The 27,081-nt window shown below is 38.4% G+C and overlaps 1 protein-coding gene across 1 annotated transcript; it reads left to right on the plus strand.

Moving 5' to 3' along the window:
- Positions 1–26,157, plus strand: RAB12 (RAB12, member RAS oncogene family). The gene is made up of 6 exons (XM_080378994.1): positions 1–384; positions 13,833–13,893; positions 21,703–21,841; positions 22,387–22,476; positions 23,436–23,540; positions 24,044–26,157. Exons 1-6 carry the CDS (start codon positions 141–143, stop codon positions 24,155–24,157), a joined length of 753 nt encoding a protein of 250 aa, XP_080235120.1. The 5' UTR covers positions 1–140; the 3' UTR covers positions 24,158–26,157.
- The last annotated feature ends 924 nt before the right edge of the window (positions 26,158–27,081 follow it).

Below are 27,081 nucleotides of genomic sequence, written 5' to 3' on the forward strand. Positions count from 1 at the left end.
GCGGCCGTGTCTCGTCCTCGCTGCCCCCTGCTCCCCCTGCCTCGCAGTCGTCGGCGCCGGTGGCGGGGAGGGCGGGAGCGCGGGGCGCGGCGGGGGCGGGGAGGCAGCGCGACGCCAGCGCGGCGCCGCATGCGTCGCTGATGGAGCCGGGCTCGGGGCTGCTGCAGCGCAGGGTGGGGGGCGGCGGGCTGGACCTCGGGGCGGGCTCGGCGGGGGGGTCGCCGGCGCTCTCCGGGGGGCAGTCCCGCCGCAGGAAGCAGCCGCCGCGCCCGGCCGACTTCAAGCTGCAGGTGATCATCATCGGGTCGCGGGGGGTCGGCAAGACCAGCCTCATGGAGCGTTTCACCGACGACACCTTCTGCGAGGCCTGCAAGTCCACCGTGGGTAAGGGAGCGCGCCGGGCCGCGCCCGCCCCGTCCCGTCCCGGGGGAGGGGGACGGCCTTGCCCCGGTGCTTGCCGTGCCCACCCAGCCGCGGGGCCCGGCCGTGGGAACGCGGGGCTCGGCGTGGCGGCCGCCTTGCCTGGCCCCTCTCCCCGCCCTTCCCCGAGCGCGGCCCCCTCCCCGCATGCCGGCCCGCGGCTTCTCCCCGTGCCCGTCCCCTGCAGGGTGCCTGGGGGTCCCGGCCCGTCCGGCCTGGCGGGGCGAGGTCGCGCCGCCCCGGGTGAGCTCCGCGACCGTGTGCCGCTTCGCAGCGGGCAGCTCACGGGGCTTGCGGCGAGGGCGCCCTTGGTGCCGAACTTCCAGCTCGGGAAGTTCCAGTGGCGGGAGGATGGTGGAGGGCCTGGTTGTCTCTGCAAGTTCTGAGAAGGTGTTGGGTATCCTGTTTCAGCCTTACTAACGGCAAACAAAAAGCACAGTTAAAAAAAAAAGGGGGGGGGGGGGGGGCGGTAAAACGGTTTTTTGTGTTGAAGTCTTAGATGTTGTGTGTAGGGAAACAGAAGTGTTCTGGGAGTTGAAAAGTTGCACAGTGTATTCACCATAGTTGATGAGACTGAATACTCTTCCAGACCATAGTCTAACTCCAGATCACTGTTATATCTTCATCAAGAACTAACACACACACACACACCCCCTGATGTTTTAGGTCTGAGGAACCTAATGTTTCGTTTCTTGAAGAATAGTACCTCTTGAGCACACTGCGTGTTTTGCTCCTCACACAACTCACTGGAGAACAAACTCCCTAGTTCTGTAGTATGCTGTCTTATTCATGGTTTAGTCATCTGTGTGACTCTTGCAGATAATTTAATGCCTGCTGTCTTTTAATACACAAACGTGTGAAGGGAAGAAAACAAGCTAGTTAAGCCTGTGTTGTTATTAGAGTCCTATCCTTGAAGTTGAACTCTTGAGTGTTGCAGCAAGGCCATTGTTAAGCCTGTGTCATTGGAAAGTATGTCTGCTTAGCTTAATTGTGGCTTGGAATGTGAGGAAGCTTATAGCATGTGATGGAAAGTGATTGTATTGCCTTTTAGAAGCTGAATGATTAGTATCCAAATTTATCATTCAGTGAGAAAAATAATACAGTTACTTTAGTTTTAATGTGTGTTTTATCAGTTGTTTCAGTATTTCCTAGGCCCTTTAAACATGCAAATCTGGTAATGCAGATTAGCCCAGTTAGCGTCAATATGGTTGGTTTATTTTGTTTTGAAGTTGGTAACTTAACCTTGTAGAAGTTAAAGACAGTGGTAGCATATTGGAGGCATTAATCCTCAGGTGACGTGTTGTAATGAAGAAGTGCTTATGGCTTCTCTAGATGGACAGGTTTAATTAAATATATGTTATAGCTGGAGAAGTAGAACCAATAGTGGAATGTATTGTTTATAAATTCTTCAGGTCTATGTATTGTTTTGAACTCATGTGCATCACCTTTGTGTTGACCTACATTAAGGGTTCCTACAAGGCTGGGCTGCTCTCTGTAACTAGGGATAGTTTCCTGATTTGAATTTTGAGAAGTAGAGGAGGTGCTCTAGACCCTGGTCCAGACTTCCAGGCTGGTGCCTTGTAAGCAAAACTGATTTGCTAGATAACAGAGGCAGTGATTGAAGCAGAGAAATTTCCTTATTTTAGAAAAGAAACAGGAAATAAACGGTGGTGAGCTGCTAGACAGAAGGTTACATAATGTTTGATGTACAATGTGTGCCAACATAAAGCAGCATAGGGGAATTGAAATTTGTGCCAAAATACATATAGAAAGACTTGACAGTAATGGCATTCTTTCATCCTCCTCTGACTAAACTTGAGAGCTGTTAAGATTCCCCCAGATCCTTTGGCTGCTAAATGAAAGAGCATTTCTCAGTCAGCTTGCACCCTGGGTTTTTTGCACTATAGACTAAGAAAAAAGTAACCTCTGCTATTTACATTTCATGTAGATTGAAAATAACCCAGACTTCAAAATGACCTGAGACTTGGATACACAGTTAAAATCATAAAGCTGGGCTGGTTCTTTGTCACCATTTACAGTAATGGTTTTCAGGAATTACAAGTGGAGAATGTGTTTTGAAACATTGTTGAAAACCCTGTGACTGATCCAGTTTCAGAGGAAGTTATGTAAACTTAATAGACCTTGAGATTAAATTTGAAAAGGCAATGTAACCAAATAAATGACTAAAATTTGCTTTATCTACCTTATGTTAGCGAAGCTGTGTTTTGAACGGAATGCTAGAATACATATTTTACTCCCTTACCTTGATATTAATGGTCTCAACCTTACTTCTGTGGTTTTATACTAAGCCTGTGGAAGTATGGGCCAAACAGAACAGCATTTAACACCTTAACCTTTTGCATGAAAGTGGATAGGCTACTCGGAGGTCTTCTGCAACAGTGGAGGAATTGTAAATGTTCAAAACCTTTGTCCGCCTCCTGTCCCTGAGTGCTGTTTAGGATAATAACACTGTGTCATTGAAGAGTGGAGTGTTTCTGCTGAAAAAGGGAGGTGTGGATTCAATTAAGAAAGATACAGTATTTTGATGCTAATTTAAGAAGACTACATTGCCAAATTGGTAAAGTAAGTTCTATAATAAAAACACATCAACATGTCTTCAGTCTCATCTCAAGTACCGAAGTTTTTTGAAAGTGTTCAAAAATAGCTTGGCAGATTTCAGCACATTATTCATAACGGCACACGATGTGTTGTTGATCTAAAATTCTTTTGATGTATTTATTTTGGGCATTAAATTAGTTGCATAGAATATTGTCTACTTAATCTGCTATTTACGTAGTGCTGAGAACACTCAATGTGCTCAAATATTTACTGATTTTTGCATGCGGTTGTCAGATGAGAAATAGATGTAGCTCTATCCAAATTTTATGTGCTAGGTCTGAATGTTTTTTCTTACTATTAGGTTATAAATTATTTTTATTACTTGTTTGGGCAAATAAATTGTTTTTAGAAATGTTCCTCTGTATCTGCAATGATGTAAAATTACTCTCTTCATGCCAGTGTTAAATCCAGGGTAGTTAAGGTTATTTCTTTTCTATAATGGAGTAATGCTTGTGCAAGGGTAATATTGGCATCATGTTAGCTTTGTCAACAAATGTAAATATACACTTTTCCTTTTAAAATATTTTTTTCTCAATTTAAGTTTGTTACCTGACCCCCATGCACCTGTATTATTCTCATGGGAGCAGAATCTAAAACTAATCTAAATCTAAAGTTTTTTCAGACTTGACAATTAAAAGGAAGTAAGCCCAATTTGGCATGAAAAAGGATGATCTTTCCAAAGGTAGTGGATAAATACTCATTGCCACATTTGTGAGAAGATTCAAAGATGGCTGGTGAGGGAAGAGTGTGTACCTTTGTTGCTTCCCCCCTCCTTACCCTGCCCTGAATAGTTCTTATCCTGCAAAAAATACATCTTAATTCAGATCTCCATAGTGGTGATGTTATAATTTATATGTGTATTTTAAAAGATGGTGCGCTCTCACCCTCTTTTCATCAGTCCCTTTATGTAATAGTCAGAGGCCTCTGTTCTCTTCCCAACTGTTCTCTTCTGTCCAACTCCTGCTCTGTCTCACAGTTGTCTGCCCTACCTGCATCCACCAAATCAGCTTATTCCCCATCTCTCTGCTGTTTTTCTTCCATGACAGATCTACACAATTCCTGGACTCAGCAGTATTTCCTGTCCATCTAATTTTGCCGCAGGCATTATGCTTCCCTCTGGCTTTTAATCTTTGAACTTGAGGTTCCGGCTTACCCAAACTTGAGGCCCTGCACTGACTCACCACCTCTCAGGCGACTGACTCTCCTGCTCCTTCAAATCAAATCGAGCTTCTCAGCTTTTCTTTTAAGTGCTGGCTTAGTTATGTAAAGTTTCTAAGGCCTAGTCTTACTCTTCAGCTCTTTTACACCAAGCCTGAAAGCATCCCAGGAAAGAAGCCTTGCCCTTGATAATAACAGAGCAGTTTGGGTGCCTCATGCATTGCTGGCTTCTCGTAGCAGCTATTCACAGGGATCGAGACAGCAGCACTTGTAGTAAACACTGAAGCTTCCTGCAGTCCTGGTTTACAAACAAAATCATAGGTAAAGCTACTCAGCTAAGTTTGTAATGGGAAGGTTTGTTGTGAATCAGGATGGAAATGTCATGATCTGCTTTAGATTAATTGTAGCCTGTGGGATCCAGATCAGTGGCATGCAAATGCACTGCAGTGTAAAACTCCTTTGACTTCACAAAAATGCTCTTTGACCTTGTTTCACCTTTACTGGTGTTAGTGTGAAATGGTATGCAAGTTGGGAACTAATTAGATTTGAAGAGCTGCATAGCTTTTTCTTCCAAGCAGTCTTTTCTGTATCAATTCTTTTAAAAAATACCTTTGCCCTTACAAGATGCCTAATGTCCATCAAATAAACAGTAATAACAGTGAAAACTTCAGGTTTATCTTTTATTAGAGTAATCTTAAGTAAGGCAGCTTCTTGTTTTAATATATGTATACATGTATATGGGATATATAAATACACATACATGGGATATATAAATAATACACAGTTATATACATGTATACATATGTTTGGGGGTTCTGTCACAATTCAAACCCTTTCTTCATTCTCTGTATCCTTAAAAAATGTGGCCTAACAACATAAATGAAACTTCATTCCCATAAGCTTGTTATATAACCTAATTATATTCACTTAAAAGTATCAGCCTATTCGTTTTAAAAGTAAATTGGTTATTTTTTCAGAACTACCCTTTAAGTGGCTCCTCAGTTCCATAGTTACCTAGTCAGTATTTCCACAAGTGCTGTAAACATGGTATGTGACGTACTAACCGTTTGAAAAATAATTTTTCAATAAATCATGAAGTTATGTTTTAAAAGCAAGTTTAGTAATTTGGTGTAATCTGAGGTGAAAAACAATCTACATAAAATTTTTGGGAAAATGTCATGCATCAACTAGAACAACTTTTTGCTACACTTGTATGTGTCTGTGGACTCTTTCTGAAAAGTATAATGAATTTTAATTTTTCTTCAACTATTTCCCTCCCCTCCTCCTTCTGTAAGATGGCACTGAAAACCTAGGTGGGGTGAGGAGAGGAAAGAAAGGGCAGAAATAGATGTCTCTTACTTCACCACATCATGACAGAGTAGAAGTAAAATGTGCTTGCTTTACACCCAAAATCAGCTCTACTCAGACTGAGAAATTTTTGCTGTTGTACAAAAAAAGGAAGAAAGTTCTGATTGGTGACAAGTATTTTTGTGAGGATTGACCCTTTTTTCTTATCTTTGCATGTCCAGGGTGTTAGTATGAATCTGTTCTTATATATTGGCTTTTTGGCTAGTGCGGAAGAGTTTAAATAAAAAAAATATCTCACTAATGATGTGCTGCAGTTACTTGAATAACTACAAATAGAGGAGAGCGGGAGACTTGAAATTTGCACAGAAAACAATTTTATCGTACGCAAAACCTTAAGATAATTGGGGAGCTGTATGAACCTGCCTTGTCTGTCTTCAGTTCTATAACCGTAAGTTTAGGAACTGCAACTTGGAACAGAAGCTTGTGTTCCCCGCAAGCTGCCTTTTACCTTTAGAAGCAATGTTGTCATTTTGTAATTGACAATGGAGACTACAGCAACTGAAAGCACCTGGCAAGCCACTGTTTGCCTCAGATGTGTCAACTCCGTCTATTTTACAGCATTTGGAATCGGGTTTTTTTATGCGTAATCATTTGAGTCCTCATAAGGTGACAAAATTATATTCTAAATAGGAAAATGTAGTAGGTAGATGATACTAATTATCAGAATTCAGGAATAGGGTTTTGGGGAGGTATGGGGGGGTTAATTAACAAGAGGTTGGGAAGAAGAGTAAATTTGAAATTGACTTTGTTTTCTTCATTTGTAAACTAGATGCTAACTTCAGCTGATAGAAATATTCAGATACCGGGTTATATCAACGATATGAATTGTCAGAGTACCTTGTAGTCCCTAGTCAGTACATATATGAGAATATGCAAGTAAAACAACAGGCAAGATGAAGAGGCCACTTGAATGGTGTTGAATGCAGAGTTTAGTTTGCAAGGAGAGTGGAATGCAGCTGTCAAACTCAGTCTCTGCTGTGAACAGCTGAGCACGTCAGTAGCTAAAAGGAAAAAAAAGTAGGGCCACATGATTCTCAGTTATTGACTTCTTTCTGGGAGTTGTGAGCTTCAATGTTCATTTAATGAAAACAGTGCATGCTGTATGCAGAATAATTATGGTTTAGCTGAAACTACAAAATGGAAGAGACAGGCTCTTCAGAGTGCCTTTCATCACAAAATTCCTGAAGTCTTTGTAAAACTGTCTTCACTAGGCTGTCCTTAAACAAGAAAGTGATTAATATTTCCCTTGTTAAGATTGTAACTGTATAATAGCATATAGCAACACTTTTATAACTTATTTCTTCTGACAGCCCAAGGAGTGGGAAACTTGATACCCAAACCAAAAAGCTAGATTCAGTCTTACCTTGAAATAATTCTGCCTTTTTAAAATATGGATAGTGCTTCTCATGAAATAAGTTTAATTTTTCTTCACATTCAATTTTCCTTTCAGGTCAGGTAGTTGTAGACCAGTAGCTCACTATGTTTTTGTGTTCCGTAACCAAAAGTTTTGAAATTAAGTCTTGTTCAAGAAGGCACAGAGAGTCTTATCAATTCCAAGTTCCCCTTCCACTTCATTCTGTTTATCAAAATTTTGGTGCAAGCTTTGAACTTACTGCTGTAAATAGTGTGAAAAGCCTACATTTTGTGAAAGGCTTTATAATTTTACTGTCCATGAGAATGTAAAGAAATGGTAACTTCCTCCGTTCTCATTGAGTTTGGAAGCACCAAGTGTCTGAGATGTTTAAAGGTGTATATTGGACATCCCAAAATGACTGACAGCTTTCTAAAAACTTTATAATTACACCTTCAAATTTTAGTCACTGTGTGTATTACCAAAATTTTTTTTTTCTTTTTTCTTTCCCCTCTGTTGTCAGTGTGTCTGTTTCATTCTGGTCTGTAGCACAGTTGCCAGCTGAGATACGGGTACACTTTTATTTTAGGCAAGCAGTCTCAAATGTCTGCATGTTAATCATTCTAGAATTACACACTGAATCTTTGTGGACAACGTACATTACCTGCCTCTAAAATAATCCCCAAACTAGCTCATATTTGAGTAACACAGTGCTTCCAAATCTCCTTTTAAAATCTTTAAATGTGTGACATGCAGTTTGAAAGAGGTATTTCCACTTTAGCGTGCTTTAAAATTAACTGCATGTCCTACAGCTTCAATTAAAATGATACAATGGTTTTGTCGTTTTGGTTTTCTTTTTGTCGAGACAGTTTTTGTAACCTTCCCTTCTCTTCCTGTCCCATGTGCCTTTTGTTGTTGCTTGCTTCCCCCTGCCCCCAGCAAAATGATAGAAATCTGTATCAAAGCTATTGAGCATCTTTTCGTTGACTTCAGTAGTTTCTGGATAGGTATACGTATTGTGCTTAGTTACAGACCAGGACTAACAAAGATGGTTCTTGCCATCAAGAAGCATGTGACCTCAGTCATTAGTTGTAGCAGAAGTAAGAAAATCTGTCTGTATAATGCTGTCAGATGTCCAAATTAAATAAACTGTCCTCTTCTTTGAATTGTATGTCTGTTCTAATGGTTAATTAGTATAAAACGTCTGAATTTTTAAACTGTTTCCTTAAACATGGTCTGATTATTTTTCATTGATTGAATTTCTTTGATGGAAATCACTAATAGGCCTCTGAAAATTTAATCTATTGGAATTGATTTTGGTTGGAGGGAGGGTTTTGTGCTCTATTTGCATCTGTTTTACCAGTTTCCCCTTTAACTTAGTTATCAGGAATCTTGGCCTCCAAAAGGTCACTCTGTGTGCGTTAATCAAAACAGTCTCCACTTCCTTTTTCTGCCACTTAGGTGGGGGGGGTGGAGGGGGAAGTAAATGCCAGAAGCATAGTAAGTTGTTCCTTCATCATTGGCTTTATTTCAAAACAAATTATTTTAGCTTTAAAGAGAGAGGCTAGACCCAGTTCCTGTGTGTTTCATTTTGTGCTTTAGTAGATAACTTTTAGTTCTTGTTTGGGATGGGAAATTAATCTATTACCTGATACGGACTAGACTTCATTTTTATTGAATTTCAGTCTCAAGTTTGGAACGGTCTCAAGTTTGGTTCAGTGACAAGATATGTCACCCTCACCAACTTGCCCTTATCTAGAACTTCATTAGTGTGCTTCTATTTTGAGTGTCCGTTCTCTTTCTTTTAAGACTGTTTATTTTTGAAAGGAGTGCAGACAGTTTGCTTAGCTGTGTGTTTAATATACTTCCAAAACACCCTTCCATTCTACTAGCCCTTTGTTTTCCCTGGAAATGCATAGTTTCACTTCAGCACGTGTTGTAATAGATGTGCTCATTTGCATGAAGCATATTTTTAATCTGAAGTTCATGTGCTATTAACAAAAACAATATGCTTTGTATAAAATTTTGAAAATCCTTAAGAATCTTACCTTACACACAACAAAAGTGCTGCTGTACTTAAGGGCTTATCTGACATATATCTAGCCTACAGGGAGAGGGCAGCAGCTCATTTGCAGTTTTAAGTGCTATAGAATCACTATACTTTGAAATGCTTAACAGGTACAAAATCATAAACCCAAACCAGAGGCTGGTATCAGTATTTTTGTGCCTTTTTCATTTGTTCCTATATGTGTATGGGATCTGTTTGGATACCTGAAAAAGGTCTTTCCAGGGAAAAATGGGGGTCAAAATCTGGCATCCAAAACACACACTTTTAATTCATAAAAAGAGAGATGGTAGTCTGGATTAACTCATGGTGTGAGTGTAATAATTTTAGAGAAACGGAATGCATTGATGGCCTGTGGTCCATGCAAGTCTGCTATATGGAAAGAGGCTGACCTTTTTATGGGGGGAAGATTGCGGTAAGGCTTTTTGCTTCCCCCTGCATCTCTGTGACCTGGCAAGGGGCATGTATGATGGTAAACACATACACTTGGCTTTGCTGGCATGTGTGCGTTTGATTAATCATTGACAATAAATTAGCCAGCAGACATTTAAAATGCAAACTAGGCAGCATGCAAACCAGCAATCATTTACTGGTGGTGTAGCAGCTAAAGAGTGCTTTTAAAAACCTTTCTTTTTACAAGACATGTTGTTTAGATTTAATGCATTTGTCAACAGTAATTATTGAGTCCTCTGTTTTATTGACTAAATACAAAACCATGCACTTGGTCCTGTTTGCAAAATTAAGGACACAAGGTGTTGAAGTGGCTTGTGTTAGCTGTTGGTGACATCCTTTTAGGGGATACCTGTCATAACTGGAGGCACATGGTGGGAACCTGTTGGTATAGCTGTGCTAGTAGATTGTTATGCCAGGGCTAGTAAATCGTGTCTGTCAGTGGACCCATTCTAGCACACCACTTTTTGTGCACCTGTGTAGCTTCAAGACTGGAGCAGTTTCTGGCAGGTTTGAACACAGAACAAATGTAGAAGCTTAATAAATTTGAGTGTTTTGTTTTGGGATCTGGCTTAAGGGGGCGTAGTAACTGTGCAAGGATTACTAGTGTTATAAACAGCACAAAACTTGAAAAAAATCTGACAATTTGCCTGTACTTAAGAAGTCTTAGAATTAAGTTTAACAAGACTGAGAAACACATATCTTGCTTACAGGAACTGTAAATTAAGTGTTTCTTGAAGCAAGAAGTATTTATCAGATGTTGCTGTCATCAACCCTGTAGCATTACAAAGGAATTCTTTTTAAAAAACAGCATTTTCTAAGAGCAGAATTAATGCCTTCTCTCTTGTGCTGAATAGAGATGCTTAAAAGAACTGCTTACAGTTATTTTGCTGAAGAATGGGAGTTTTCACCAGCTGATACAAATCTTGTGTTCTACAGCTGCAAGTAAATAAACATGTAAGACTGGCTTAGCATACGTGTCATGTGACTAAGAAGTATGTTATCTGTAGTAGTGGAAAGTGTTAGTTTCCTGATTGACTTTCAGAGAATATTAACAGGTTTTCCTCATGTCTTTAATAGCTGGAGTAATTGTATGGATAGCAAAACTTTTCATTTAGGTATTTTCATTACCATAATCAAGCTATATAATTTGTTTCATTGAACTTTTTCTTAACTCAAGATGATACTTGAAACTGAAGTGTAAAACAAATTATTGTGTTGTTTTAATTAAGTTACTAATTTGTATGTAAACTCAAAGCACTACCTTTGGCAGGTCTATGGTGAAACATGGTAATGAAATGGGACAAGCTTAGGAATTTGTTTCTTCATGTGCAAAAGGAAAATTGCCAGATTTTTTCCTTCAGTATTGGCAGACATGAAGCTTTGTGTTGATGCTTGCAGAGCATTACTAATTATAAAAAGCAGTTGAGCAACCTTTGCTTAGTTCTGGCAAGCTATCTGTCTTAAGTGTTAAATGATTCAAACAGTTCTGTAGAAGAATCTTTTTCAAAAACTTCTACTGATTTGCATTGTTTATTGCAAAATTTAACAGTAGAGAAGTGTTTCATGGTATGACTTTAAGATAATTAATAGAAAGATCTACCTTTGAAATAAGAATGCTGTTGACATTATTTATTTTGAAACCACCTCTTTAACATGTAGGGGTTTCTCCACTTCATTTCATTCATATATTGTACCAGGAAGTACCAATTTGAAAATTTACTTATTAGAACAGTTGGATTTTCTCTTCATAATTAATTATTTTTCTTTTTTAAAAATACAACAAAACCTTTTTGTTCCTTGATTTGTGTAAGACAGCAGTGTATAAACCACCTCTGTAAAAATAAAAATATTTCGTGATGGAGTTGTTGAAGCTTACATGAAATTCCTGTGATGGCTTTTAATACACAATTTTGGATCAAAGATGCTTTAGTCTTCTTTTTGTGTGTGTGACAATAGGAATTTTTCTTTACACAGCAGAGCTGTATTTTCTCTGTGCTCAGATAAAGCTCCTCTACAATTGTTAGCCTAAAACAGGTATACCCACCTGCACGAGCATCATAGATTCTTTTTTCTATTTGTTTCTGTGGGAAAGAAAAGCAAGATGTAAAAAAAAAATAAAAATTAAACCCAAGTTCAAATGAATGACAAATTGTATAGTATGTTGTGTATCAGATAATGGCAGGATTGAGAATTGTAGTTGGGACTGTGGGCAATTTTATTCAAACTTCCTTGAGGAGGCAGAGGTTTGAAGCAATTTTGATTACTGATTATCTCCTTAGCAAGTAAAGTTGCTGTCTTGTTTCAGACAAAGCTGTAACCATTAAGACAATTGCATTTTATAGTTAAATGCATTTATATGGAGGAAAGGCTTTTAGCTGTAGAAATGGGTGTGTGCTTCTTTAAAAAGAAAAATCTTGTTAATGGAAAAGCAGTAATTACAAGAATTTTTCTCCCCACATTTTGGATAGAGCACAGATCAATTGTTTCACCTTCTTCTGTTTTTACATCAACACAGATGGTGGTTTTTCAAAAGTGTAGAGAAATAAATCTCTTAAAGTTAGGGCTAATGCTCTGAAATCTTAATCATTCTAATATTTTTCTCAATTTGCATATGAATACTTGAAAATTGCCATTAAAATTGTAGACTGTATAGTACAAATCAGTTTTAACACTTTAGCTTCTGTGTTGCTTAAGAACCCTACTGGGGTTTGAACAGGATACATATTGGTAAGTGAAGTGTAAGCATTGTATGTCCTGAATATCTTTCCAGAAATTGGTGAACAAGTGTGCTAGACACTTTTAAGGACATGGAGGAGGACAACAAATGTCATAGTGATAACCAATACTTTTATCCCTATATAATGTGTAACTGCAAGCTGTTTAAAGGGATTTTTATTTAGGGGAATGAAGATAACTGATCCTTCCATTTATTTAGTCTAGTTGAAGAGTGCCAATCTGCTTTGTAAACTCAAAATAGAATTGAGTGTATCCTTTACCTTTCAATTAAAGTGTTTCTAGCTTTTTAAAACTTAGTCCATTTTATTGTCTCATACCAACAATTGTACAGACGTAACTATCTTTAAAAGCACTTTGAAATAAAGGCCAAGTCAACAATGTGTAGCTGGTTTTCAGGATGTAAAATGCACTTTTTTTCCTACCTAAATTTTCAGGAGTTTTGGAAGGCTTTGCGTAAGGGCCAAGTTCAGTCCTTTCTGTCAAAGTTACAGTCCAGTCTTGACTCTCACAATATCAGCAGGGACACTTGGCTGTTACCAAGGGTAGACATTAGGGAAATGTGTAGGTTTTGTTAGAGAAAATAATTTTTTTTTCCCTCTTCACCTTCATCCCTATCTTTGGTATACAATTGTATGTGAAATAGCAAGAGTGTTTCCAGCACACTGCTTCTACACTTCTGTGTGAGTTTAAGTGTACCAGTCTGAACCATGTTCTCTTGTCTTTTTATTTCCCTCCTTTTTGATTTAGCACTGTTAAGACGGATGGTGTTCAGAAGGAAGAACTGAAGCAAAAATCTTCATACACATGTATACTAAAATAAACAGCTTCACAGTCTATAAATGCTATGATATTCTAGGACATTAATACCCTGAAATATTCTTGTAGTTGAGGTGGTAATCTTTTGTGTCTAGGTATTGTTTGACCATAGTATGTCTTACATGTTGACTGCCAGCATTATTTTTTTTTATAGAAGTAAAGTCTTTCTGTATAACAAGATCTTCATGGTTCTGTCTTTGGTATTTAGCATGCATTCAAAATGTGGCTGGAGTTTTGAGATGATGGGTAAAAGTACCACACAAACACAGAAGAAGTTTTTAAATTCAAATACCCTCTCTAAATCTAAGCAGTTTGCTAATAAAGATTTGCATAAATTAAGAGTGACAGTGCTGACAGACTCCTTCATAAACCAACCACAGTTCCAGCACTTCTACTAAAGCACTTTAGCGTATGCTAAGCCATCCAGCCTGGAAACCAGATGTATATTGTTCCCACTTCAGAGAGCAAAACTGATGTGGAGGGGTAGATTTCACTCCTCCAGGGCACCTGTGCCAGTTGTAAGTAGAGCAGGCTTGTCCTTGACAGGGCAGAAACAAACTGTGCCTGTTGTTTTACTGTTATGTTGGGTTTACCTGCTGCTGGGAGCATTGCACGAAGTGGAAGGTTTATGTTGTGACACTGCCAAATTGGATGGCTCACAGACTATAGAGCGGTTGTCAAATCCCCGTGATGATCCTGAGGTGACCCATAGTGGTGCAAACCCTTCTGCTTGTTCACACTGTTACAAGTTGATACATATATATATATATAAAAAAAAAACTAATTACACCCGCATTACTTTTGCTTCTTATTCCTCCTTTTCTGTTTACTGTATTTTATTTATAGGTGTTGATTTTAAAATCAAAACAGTAGAGCTAAGAGGAAAGAAAATTAGATTACAAATCTGGTAAGTAAAACAAACGTGCAACCAGCAGTATGTGTTAATTTTATGTTCTAGCATGAATTAATATGCTTGTCTAATACTATTAACTGTTATAAGCTGGTTTAGCTCTTACCCTATTCCTCCTCTCCTCCATTCCCACAAGACTTAAGCAAAAACAAATAGCTCTTAGATTTATGTGAGGGTAAAGGAGGAGAAAGAGAGAGAAAGTTAGAAATAGGACATGAATGTAGTTACTGAAATGTTAATGCATCACAGAGGTCTCGAGCCCCTTTTCCTGGAAGAATGGTATCACCTACACAAGAAATAGAGGAGTTCTACAGACAGCAAAAGGTGACTGTGTTAAATAGACACCGGAGAAAGTACACTTTGGGTTGGTTTTTTTTATTATTTCCTAGGCTGTGTAAAACCAACCGTCATTGTAACAGCAAGTATAAAAGAGTGTGAAGTATTTTCTAAACTGTTTTTCTAAACCTTGGTGTAGACAGTGCTGTCTCTTTGACGCTATATTGCATAACTTCAAAGTGAAGGACATTCAAGACTAAATTATATCCACTCCAAACAGCACTGAGAAGTAAAACACACCCATACAAATAAGACTATCTTAACTGATACCGATGTCCTACTACAGAAAGCTCAAAGTCTGAACTAAGCTTTTCCTTTCTGTCGTAGGTTACATGTTTCCTGATAACGATTCTCCATGTCAATGATTAATACAATTTTTATCATTTAGAAATTATTGAGCTTAAAAGGTCCTTTGTTCTGCAGAGTAGTACAATACATAAACATCGTTATGAGAGAATAAACCAGCTATGTTTTATACATTAATCTTATATACTACTATGTAGAAGCTTAGCTTTGGTTTATTAACAGTGCGTGTTGCATAATTGGCATTGTAGTTAAACTGTTAAAGCTGCTAACAATCCATAGAGGGCGAAAAATTCTCTAAATATACATGTTGTTACACTTCTGGGATTATTCTGTTGGTTTCTCATTCTTAACTACATGGATGCAGTGAATTCAGCTTACTAACTCCTCTTGGCAGGTCACCATCAACTCTGTTTGTCACATCATGTGTCTGTCTTGCTCCCCTCTGAGTTAACTGCTGCTTCATCTTTGGTATCATCAGTCACCTAACACTTGAATGTTAGTCATCCATCATCTGTCCCTGTTTGGAAACGTATGACCACAAGGCTGGCAGTTGAGCCAGCAATTGTTAGCCAGGGTCTGCTGGAGCGGAGAGAGGTAACAAAAAATTCTGATGTGGAGATGCTACTGTATGCCTGATGTGAATTCTTGTTGTGAATTGCTAAGCTCATCAAACAGTATCTTCATGTTGAATTAATACTTCCTAGGAGAGATGTTTTGCTGGAAAGGAGACATTTAAACCATTATTTTCCACATATTGAGAATATGCTAGTAGGATATAGGAAACTTAAAACTAAAAATCGATAGGTGACCTTTACTCCTGTGTGAAGGCCTGTTAAAATGGTGGAGAAAACACAATGCAAAGAGATAATATCTTAAAATACATTAAAATCCATGAACACAACATCCTGCTCCTATGTGTCGCTTTCTCTTCAACAGTGGCTGTTAAAATGATGTTCTTAGACTTAATTCTTAAAACTGTCTTGACATAGGCATACTTACAATTTTTTGGAAAAGCAATTAGATAGGCAATCCTCTTGCTAATTTATCCTGAATTATATTGTGTATGTTGTTGGGCCTATTTATAAAATCTTATCATAGGATCACAAAATCATAGAATCATTTAGGTTGGAAGAGTCCTTTAAGATCATCAGGTCCAACTGTAAACCCAATGGTACAAAGTCCACCACTAAACCAGGTCCCTAAGCACCACGTCTACACGTCTTTTAAATACCTCCAGGCACAGTGACACCACCACCTCCCTGGGCAGCCTGTTCCAATGCTTGACAACCTTGTCAGTGAAGAATTTTTTCCTAATATCCAATCTAAACTTCCCCTGGTGCAGCTTGAGACCGTTGCCTCTTGTCCTATTGCTTGCTACTTGGGAGATGAGACTGACACCCACCTTGCTACAGCCTCCTTTCAGGTTGTTGTAGAGAGTCATAAGTTTTCCCCTTGAGCCTCCTTTTCTCCCCGCTAAACAACCCCAGCTCCGTCAGCTCCTTATTGTATCTTCAATTGTTAGATTAAAAGATGAAAGCAATTTACCAAGTCAGAACACTTTGGGAGTTTAGAAATGTAGACTTAATTTGCATGGCTGATCCTAAGTCAGTCTCCTTTCATACCTACACCGAGGCAGAATTAAGGTTGCCTCATACTTCCTGGGAGTCTTCTGTACAATGATTACAGTAACTTTACTACAAAAAACTGTTTTATTCAGCAAGCGGATAATTTCTAAAGTTATATGCTTATATGTCTTAAAATTAATAAGGTTGCATTTCAAAGCATCAAAATTTGATTTTATTTTTTTTTTAGTTATTTGATGATTCTACTTCAAAAATCAAACAAGAACAGCTGAAAAAAAGAAGTTTGATGTTTTTATGGTCACTTGTGTCTCTCCACTGACCACTCTATCAGCAGGTGGTTCTCCACAGAGCTCTACCACTTGAATTTATCAAAACGCAGCAGTACTATGTAGAATATATCAAGCAATTAGATGTGCAAGGCATCCTTTTGAAAGTGGCTTTCACATCTGCTGCTGTTAGTAGTGTACAAACTGGACTTGTCTCTTAATTCCTTTCACAATGTGATACTGTGCACTAAGGATCACAGGGGTGCCTGCTCTCACCTCTGGCTTACCTGTTCCTGTCTGGCCCCTGCTGCCTCACAGTACCTCTTCACCGATTTCCCTGACTTTCAGTCAGGAAACAACCTTCTGCTCCTTAAATTATTAAATGGTTGAGCAGCATTGAGGAGACAGAGTAACGTCTGTCTTTTTTGTGCCACCTGGAACAGTGGTAGGTGTCCCTTGGTCTGCCAGAAGTCATAGACACAGGAAATCTGCTTCTGCATTGCACTTCTTGGCTGAAGCAAGCTTGTATGTTCTGTGAGAAGTAATGCACGCACACAGCTCGTGCCGTGGGGTAAAATAACCAGAACTACTGGATAGTGTAAGCGTCCAAGTGAATCCAAGCATCTCTGAATCAGTCCTTTTTCGAAGCTTGAAAACCAAGACCAAATAATAGGAACCCCAGTTTCACGCTTTGAAGCATAGGTGTGCCACGAGTGGCTTGGCAGGACAGCAGGGTGTCTTGACTCTGCCCTCTCGCCTGAGTAATCGGGGCACTCAGTGACACAAGCAGCTGTCACCTCTGGCTTCCGAAGGACCTGGCTGCTGAAAGCTGTAGTGCCCTGCCACTGTGCCTGGTTCGCTGCTGGGGAGCCGAAGGGGCTCTCTGGTATCTCTACAGGTTTAATGCCCAAGGAAGCCAGTGACTTGGCAGGAAAACAGTCTTGATTTGCTTCTGAAAGTTTTTTAAATCGGTGCGTTCTCATAGAAGTTCATGTTCTGCCAGCTCAGCGGTTTTTAATGGGCACCTGTTGTCTTGGAAAATCTCTGAGATGAGTAGTCTGAGGAAAAGATCACCTGTCCTAGAATATAGAAGGAACTACATTCTGTTGTTCACTGCCTCTGAAATAAATCATTTCACGTAATAAAAGATCTTTGTGTTTTATGGGAGGAAAAAAGGTTAGCTTGACAAGTAGAATTAACCTCTAAAGTGACTTAAACATTTTTTAATGTTAGATTAAAAATTAAATTTTAGTGTTAAATTTTTGTTTAAAAATATTTTCCTTTCTGTTGCCACTTCACATCACGGCTCATTAAAAAAATAACTTCAGAGCCAGGAAAGTTTTGAGTCTCTCCATGTGTTTGTTTCAAGCAACTGTTCTAGATAGACACAGAGAACATTTATATAAAACAAAACATATCCAAACTTATTTTAATCAAGATCAACTGTATTTATGTTCTATTTTATGCAGCCGGAAATAGTAAGAATATGACAAGTGTACACTTGAAAATGGGCTTTGTGTGGGGTTTTTTATTTGCCTTCGGTTTGGTGTAATGTTTCTGGTTTCGGAGTGATGTCTAGTTTCTGTTTTGGAAATAGAAATACAGTCAAGCAGTGGGATGTTATTGTAGATTGGTCAGGGAGTCATACACGGTATGCTTCTGATTACAGTTTAGAAAGACCAGTGTTTTTCCATTTAGAACAATTTCTTTCAAAAAAAATCAATAACAGAAAACTGCTTTTCGAATTCAAAAAGGAGTAATCTGTTGTATTTTTTTCAGTGATGCCAAATCATTGATCAAGTTGTAGTATTTATTGTTTGGACTTCAGGAGTTTGAATTAAATTGGACTGACTTACTCTAGTACGTTGATTCTGACCAGAGCAAATAAAGAACTAGCAGCACTTGGTATCACTTTTGAAATTCATGAAGTTGTGTACTTTTAGTTAAATAATGCTCATCTTTTCTTCCAGCTTTCCACTAGTGCTTCAATAGCTGTCCTTACTAAAATACTCCAGCTGCAGGAGTGTAGTACATCAGTGAAAATAGTATAACAAACTTGATTGCTCCAGCACCACACGTGAAAGAAAGGCATTTTAAGATGGATGTGCTTTTAATACTAGCTCTGCATTAGGGATTGTCATTTTATCCTCAATATTGGAAGAATTTACTGCATATTTTCATGAAAAATAAGATAGCAGTTGGTAGAAGATGAGATTTTCCATGTGAAAGATCAGCTTGATACTCTTCTCAGACTGAAGCTTTTTTAGGTACCTTGGGGTTGCATTCTAAACTTATTGCAGAAATAGTTTTCCAATGTTCACCTTACTGTTCGAAGGCTAGTACAATGTTACTGTAATGTGAGAGACTGCAAATTCAGCTTATTTTCTTCCACTTTTCAAAGGAAACAAGGATTAAAATATCATGCTTACAATCAGAAACCTAGTGGCTGGTTTCATTTTAACTGGCTGCAGCAGCAGAGGCATTGGTTGTGTGAAGTGGGGGGAAGTCAATGACTTAAAACAAAGCAAAGAAAGTCAGCTGCAATCCACTGTAATTAGCACGACTGGCAGGTGACAGTCAGTGGCCATCTGGTCATTTAACATGTGTAGTGGGCAGCCAGCTGTCCATGGGTGTTTTAAACTGGCCACAGTATGTGGTGTGTCTCGAATAGCTAGCAAGCCAGACTACAAGTTGTGTGATATTTAAGTGAACAACCTACAGAAAGGGACGAGTACGGGACTTGAAGGTACAACAGCCAAGATGAGTGGCAGCCTGGGAATACTGTAAACTTCTAAAGAGCCTGAGATTGTTGTGGGTTGAGGAGAGGTTGATAGTGCCAGGTGGACTTGGAGATACAGCACTTGGCAGGTCAAGGAAAACGTGGAGCCGGAGATAGCTGAGGTGGCAGAGTGTAATGTTGCATAGTTGGCTCCATCACCTACCCCTAGGCTTATCCAGTGTGTTGATGACTGTCTTCAGGGAGGGTGGCTGCACATCAGTGTGTTTAATTCCCCTCTGTTTTCCTAATGTCTGAACTAAGTGATCTGATCACCCTTTTGCAATGGGAGTTGCTAAAGGGTCCCTAGCAGTGACCTGAAGGCACAGCCAGGTGACTGAAATAGCCCCTTCATTTCTGTGTTCCAGTAAAGGCACAGAGGGGGGAAGACCAGCTAACAAAAAAACCAACCCAACGTTTTCCATTATTCTTGCCAAAGCCAAAACTGATGCATTTTTGCACATCAGGTATGCCCTTCCACCTGCCATCTAGTTATGTCTACTCAGAATGATGGAACTAAAGGGATCCCACCCTTAATACCCTTGGCAGGGGCTGCTCTACAAGGTCATAATTCTGTGAAGTTTGTTCATAAATGCTAAAGCAATGTTATCCATATGTGGAAAATCAACGGTTCATAACTAGAATTTTTGAATCTTTCGTGGAGAGAATGTCCAAAGGACCTTTCAAAAAATAAATTTGACCATAGCAAAGAAGTAACGGAAGAGAAAGCAGAGTTCCTTGCTCTGAGTAATATGTATATCATTTCAGCTGCCAGAACCTGTATTGCTTTAATTAAAATGCCTCGTTAGTGATAAGAAAGCAACCAATTAACCATTTAAAACTGGTCTGAAATACTTGACCTTATTGAAACAGGCTACCTGTTTTCACCTTCTGTAGGGTCCCAAAGGTTTGTGTGAATGTAATTCTGAAGTTGTGAGTAGAGAATGGGATTTGGTTAAAAATAAAAAATGGATGTGATAAGAATTTGTTCTTTGTGCCCCTTACTGCAATGCCAATGGCTTGCAGTGAAGTATTAGTCAATACAGAGGTTTCAAATCTTTTTCTAGTGGACGCTGCTTTGCTTTGTGAAATCACTAGCAAAGATTTGTTGCTATCAAGATGCTTGTGGCAATTTAAAGGGAAAGTTGAGTACTTCACTTTTAAACCTGCTTGGTTGAAATTCTTAAAGATAAGAGCAAGATAGGGTTGTGGTAGTTTACTACTTGTGCGTAGACTTCAAAAGAATTAATTCTTCAGGACAATTGATGTGGCATTTTGTGAACATGGCTTTTTTTTTTTTTTTGGTAACAAGTGTTTCAGGTCTCCATTGTTAATCTCATTCCTATATCCATCCTCGTCCTCCTTTTGTCTAAAATGTGACTGTTAGAGTTCCTTTTGAACTTTTGAGTCCCAACACACATGCACACATTTTCCCCCATCCACTCTTAATTTTGGTCCATCTTTTGACTTGCTTTAACTGGAATTTCAAAATTACCATTGACTCTGGGGGCTGAAATCAAGCAGCAAATGCTTGATTGCATTGAAGCACTGTATAACTTACTTTCCAGTTGTGATACCAGTCACATTTTAAGACTTAGGGTATGCACCAGCTATTTTTTCAGTATAATTGCCAAAAATCTTCCATGAGCAGACTTGATGATAGGATTAAAAGCAGTTCACAGGTTTTCATGGTTCAGTAAAAAATACCCTTTTTGTCACTTCTGCTTTGGAATATAAGACATAGCTAGTATGGGCAATATGTTGTCATTGCTGGAAAATAGTCTCCACTGTAAATGCACCATGTCTGAAATGCCTACAGTGCTGAAAGTAAGAATGGAAATGTCATTTGAACACCTCAGATTAATAGACGTAAGCATGAAAGCCATGTATCTACTTTTAAAAGCCTATACCACATAGTGGTTGCTCACTCCTGTCGTCACTTCCACCAGTAACTTCTGCATTGGTTTTAGAATCATGGCTGAATTGCTGTGGTTGAATCCAAAAAAGCTCTGAAAGCTCAAATTGTAATGATTAGTACATTGCTCATTTTATAGTTAGGTGTCCAGCTGGGTTTGATAAGCGTGTATCCTTTTTTTTTTTTCATTTTTTCAGTACTATTAAAAACAAAAACTAAAAACAAAAACAAAAACAAAAAACCAAAAAAAAAACCAAACCCAAACCAAAAAAAAACAAAAAAACCCCTCACACAAACTAAAAAAACCAAACCCCCAACAACACAAAATATCTGCTGGTACATTTCCATTGGACAGCTTCATTCTCAGACAGCTGTAGAAGTGCTAGGTGGCCTTTCTTGGTGAAGTTAGTGTAAGATAAGTAGTCCTGATGTGAAAACATTTCATGATTAAAGTACTGTTCGGGGGTTTTTTTGCCTGAAATTCGCATATATAGAAGGAAATGTTCAATATAGAATGTCTAAGGGGGGGTGGGGTGGGGGGTGTTTATTAAAATGCAAACAAATTTATTCTGTACTTTGCAAATGGGTGAAATATTTTTGCCAATGTTTGCTGCTGCTTCTTAGGGACACAGCAGGTCAGGAGAGATTCAACAGCATTACCTCAGCTTATTACAGAAGTGCCAAGGGAATTATTTTGGTGTATGATATCACCAAGAAAGAAACATTTGACGATTTACCAAAATGGATGAAAATGATTGATAAGGTAAGCCTTAAGTATTTCCTTTTTTCATCTTTTTTTTAAGAAGGGAGGGTTTTTTTCCTCAAAGGTACTGTGTAATACTTGTAATAGCACTGATATAGGATTATTAAAATAATACCAACTAATTTTAACTGAATTCTTTTCGCCAGAATTTAACATGAATGTGGTTTTGTTGTAAAGTGGTTGTCCATTCCTGCTTCCTTGAACTAGGATTGTCCCAGTTAGAAGTGTCAGTGGAAATCTGTAACGTTACTCATTTACCTGTGCACTGCGAGGGTAGGGAAGTTTTATTTCCTGTCTGGGAAGTAAGGTCATTACGTTCATTCTTAGGTAAACTAGAACAGCTAGTTCTCAAGCCATGTTTTAAATGTGGAATTTAAAAAAATAAGTTGAAAATTTTTGAAATAATGCTTGGGAAGTAATTTACATATAAACTGTGTAGATGTGGTTCCTTATTTAGTAGAGGGATTACCCTTTTTTAATATTGTGTTTGCATTACAAAATCTTAGGTTTCTAGGTTTAGTTAATTAAAAATGTTTTAATTGTAGTATGCTTCCGAAGATGCAGAGCTTCTATTAGTTGGAAATAAACTGGACTGTGAAGTTGATAGAGAGATTACTCGACAGCAGGGAGAAAAGGTAAGAACAGATCTAACCAAATTCTTAGTTACTGTTAGGAGCAAAACTGCTGTGTCTTTGCTGCTGATGGTCCATGGCTACTCTTGTTCAGACTGTTAGATCTAAGGAGCATATTGAGAATGGTGCTGTTCTGTCAAAATCCATATGGTATTTACTTTTACAGAATGTGCAATTATATGCATTCCTGCTGGAGCGGTATGGTATGTCTTTGATGTAAACAAAGAGTAAACTATAAATTTGCTTAGCCTTTAAACATACTTTTTTGCGGGCTCTGAAAGAGGATGTAGTGAAGACTTGAATCACAAATGGAGATATCTCTACTCGGGACATCTTCGTGGGCCTTCTTCCAGATGTTTGCTTTTCAGTAGTATTTTAGGACAGGCAACAGCCCTGCTTGATTACTTAGCTCACCTATGTTTTCAAGTTTCTTTTGCTCTCTTCCAACTCCAAAAGTGGTAAGTAACCTGACAAGAGAATATGTTTTAGCATAACACTCATAGCTCCATCTTGACCAGGACACTGTCAGTATGGTCATACACATTTTCCTTCAGCTACCTGTCACATGTTTAGAAGTGAAGCATTTTGTGTTAGAGAGGCAAGACTAATTCTTACATCTGTACTTCTCTTTTTTGCATTTTAATAATAAGGTTAAGATTAACCCTTCTGAAAAGTTCTTACTTTTTGGCAATCTGCAGCAATCCACATCAACTGGAGACAGGAATTTCTCAGGTTTAAGTCTGGAAAAATGCAGCACACTTCCAGTAAACCAATTTTAAGTGAAAATTAGCTGTATATGGCAACATACACTGTACTCTTGAGATTCAGGATTATTAACTGAATTATACTTCAGTCACAGATTTGGGGGAAGTTGTGGGTTGGTTTGTTTTGAAGGTTTTATGAATGCATCGTTGCTGTTTGTGCGTATCTTCATGTAGATATTTTATTTTCTCTTCTGTCAGTTTGCACAGCAAATAACTGGGATGCGGTTCTGTGAAGCAAGTGCCAAGGATAATTTTAATGTGGATGAAATATTTCTAAAACTTGTTGATGACATTCTGAAAAAGGTAAAATATTCAGGTGGTAGTTCCTCTGACAACGTAAATGGCCAGTGTTTAAATAATTGACTGCAAGTACTTGTTGGGCACGTGCACAGTCAGGTGAGATTTTTAGTGAATATAAAGTGGGCATGATGTAGTTCACAGACTCTGGTAGACACTTCTGTTAATAAATTCTGCTGTTGAATCTGGTAAACATCTGCTCCTATATGCTGTACTTCCTCTTTCCTATAACTTTATATCAGCAGCTGACTGTACATTTGCCTGCTTTCATTTGTGGGCAGTTCTGTTGTGATTTGTAATTGGTTTAGGAAGTGGCTTTATTTCAACAATGTCTTATAACTTTTTTCTGAGAGAAATTCTTAACACGACTTACTCAAATGTAGTTCATGAATACAAACCTCAAGATCCTTCAGTTGAGGCTTTGGCTGACAGTGAACTCTTGAAATGAGCTCTTTGTGCTGAGTTCTATGCAGATAACTGTTTACAGGTGATTTTTTCTTTTCTTTAAGATGCCACTGGATGTTATAAGAAATGAGTTGTCCAACAGTATCCTGTCCCTGCAACCAGAGCCAGAAATCCCACCAGAACTGCCTCCTCCAAGGCCACATGTCCGTTGCTGTTGACTTGTTACTCCATACAGAGTGAAAAATAGGAGTGGGAGGGTAAAGAAAGTACCTGTACTACTCTGCACTACAATCATTTGGCAGTTTCTCGTTGCACTTTGTTATTCAAGTCAGAGCTACACACTAACTTGTAAATATGCAAATATGCAATCCTGTGTAGGATTCAGCTATAACATTTAATTATTACCCCTCTCCCTCACAATGATGTTTTGTTCATTGCCCCAGTGTTATAAATACTGTACAGTCAGTGGGGGTTTACCACACTTCCAGGCAAGGAGGAGGAGAAATTAAATCTATACCTATTATTGACATAAATGTTGTAATAGTTCTTTGTTATTATAAACAGGCAGGCAGAAGCTCTTCTGGTATGAAGATAAGTATATGGTGCTTTGCTAACTATTTTAAAGACAAATTTTTTAAAAACAGAGGACTTTATGTACAAAGCTTCCATAATCAGCATTACGTTTCCTTTTAATGTAGTGAGAACATTTTTGGCTGTAGCATCCTTTGCTGACTGGATATATTGAAAAGCTAAGTTTAATTTTTGGCAGTCTTCTATTTATTTTGTTTAATGCTGCACCCTTTCTTTGTGTACCAAGACATCACATCTGGTGCAGATCTAAGATTGCACTCTGAAATAGCATTTATCATTTTCTGCGTAGGCATAAACTTGGTTGCAAGAATCATTGTTTCAATAAAAGAATGGAGATATATTCAAGCTCTAAAATAAGGTATAAAAAGCAATGCTGCTGTCCTAGACAAATTCTTTAAAAAAAAACCTAATTAAGATGATAAATTTTCCTGTGTTAAGGAATATATATGTGTACTTGTCTGGACATCGGTAGGGTTGGGGGGAAGGGAACCTAAGGTAAAATTATTTTCTTTCCTAATGGTGGAAATTATTCCCATCAAGCAAATACTGTGTTAGGGTTTTGTCTGATAATGAATTTGTGAATTATATCTTTGGTATATCTTTTATTAAAATGCACTGTTTAGTTTAGCTGTGGTAAATCAGTAGTTACATATTTGAATAACTTGGTGTGTCCTGAATGTTGTGGTATTGAAAAACATTGTGGTCTTTCTAAACTAATGAAGTGCAAATAAAATTTTGTATTTATGAATGACAGTGGAACTGCACCTGTTATTAGAATGGCAAATATAAAATGATGGGTAAAAGGTAGAATCTGGAACAACACTTAATTTTGTTATGATTTAATTTTCAGTTTGACAGCTCCTTTAGGTGTAGTTAGAAGAGCAGCAGATGTTAGTTGTTCACCTTCATCACTGCTCTGTTGGGAGAGCAGCTGATGACCTAGCCCAGCTGATATCTTCAAATAGCATGTGACTGCTTGTCATGCTATCTTAGCAGGTGGTCGCCAAACTATTAATTACTCTGGCAACACAAGTATGAACCAGTCTTTTTCACACTACGGCTTCTCTACTTCTCTTTCTCTGGTGCTGGAACCTATTTTGTCACTTGCTACTCTTCTAACCAGAACACTGGCACTGACCAGTAAGGTATACCATGGACTTAAACAGCTTCTCTGTTCTCTGGAAGGAAGGGAGACATCACAAACTGTTAACTTTTAAGATAAATGAGTAATGAGCCCTTATTTCGCAGAGTAAGCTCTGACATTCTGAATACAATACCATGCAGGTCTTTAGCACGCCCAAATTTCAACTGACAAATTAAGGAAGCATGGTTGATATTTGTGCTTATGTCTTCTGCCACCTTGTGCCTAAACAGTTTGCTTTTTTACATAGTAAACTTACAGTTTACTATCATATTGGTAAGATAAAATTAATTTCTAAAGCATTTGTAGGATTTCTGATGGTACTGTGGGCAATAGAAAGGAAGGGAAAATCATGGAAAATAGTTGTAACTTGACAGCCACTTTAGTGTAGCCGATTTGTTTTTATTTGTACTTAGAAACTTGCGATTTTTTTTCTGCATTTTTTGGATTTAATAAAAATTAAGAAATTTGACTTAGATAAACTTTCTTTTTGTAATTGTGCTGTTTGTGTATAGGTAGGTTGGGATCACAGTCTCTTGTACCAAAAATTAAAAACTATTGCCTTTGAGAAAGACATTATTTATGTAAGAGTGTTTGAATGTATTTGATTATTCATTGGAAATCATAAAAAGTTCAGGAAACTTCTTTCCTTTGCAACCATTATACTATGAGACTGAAGAGGGTTTTATTTCCTAATTTTATCTCCGCAACTTTTATGGGTCAAAATACTTTCATTTATGTCCTTGCTGTACCTAGCAGGCATTTGCAATGTGGCATAGGAAGATGGGTGAGGAAAAAAAATATTTTCTGCTTCATTGCCTCATATGGAAGTTCAGCAGTCAGCCCAACCCGTGCTGACATCTAATGATGGACTGTGTTTGAATGGTCTGCACAGCCACTGAGAGATCACAGAATGAAAGAGGCAAGATGGAGCACTATCTGCAGCTTTTAAGTCTGTTCTAGTTTATGTTAGCAGATTGCTGTTCTTTAGAAGCCCTGGTTAAGGGCAACCCATTTCCACTCTTCACAGTGTGCATGGGGATTGGTTCCTTCCAATACTGAGCCCAACAGGCTTTACCACCAAACACATCAGATGATGCCAAGGTCCTCTAGTACCTGGCAGTTTCGTCATGCTGGAGGAGAATACATAGGAGTGTACTTTGATAAGCAAGCATGGCAAGCAAAAATCACAGGAGTGTCAGAAATAGGATACTCACATCTGCTCCAAAGCAGTGGTGGCTTCTTGACTTTCATGAAATAATGGTAGATAGATTATAGCCATTGAAGAGTGATTTGCCGCTGATTTCAGTGTGGTTAGTATTTAATCTAGTAAATTCCTGAAATCACACAGTTTCAGTGGTATATCTAGTTAGCACCACATCTTATATCAAAACCAAAGTTCATATCTAT

This window comes from Falco punctatus (assembly GCF_963210335.1).
Source record: "Falco punctatus genome assembly, chromosome: 3".
Classification (NCBI taxonomy): Eukaryota; Metazoa; Chordata; class Aves; order Falconiformes; family Falconidae; genus Falco; species Falco punctatus.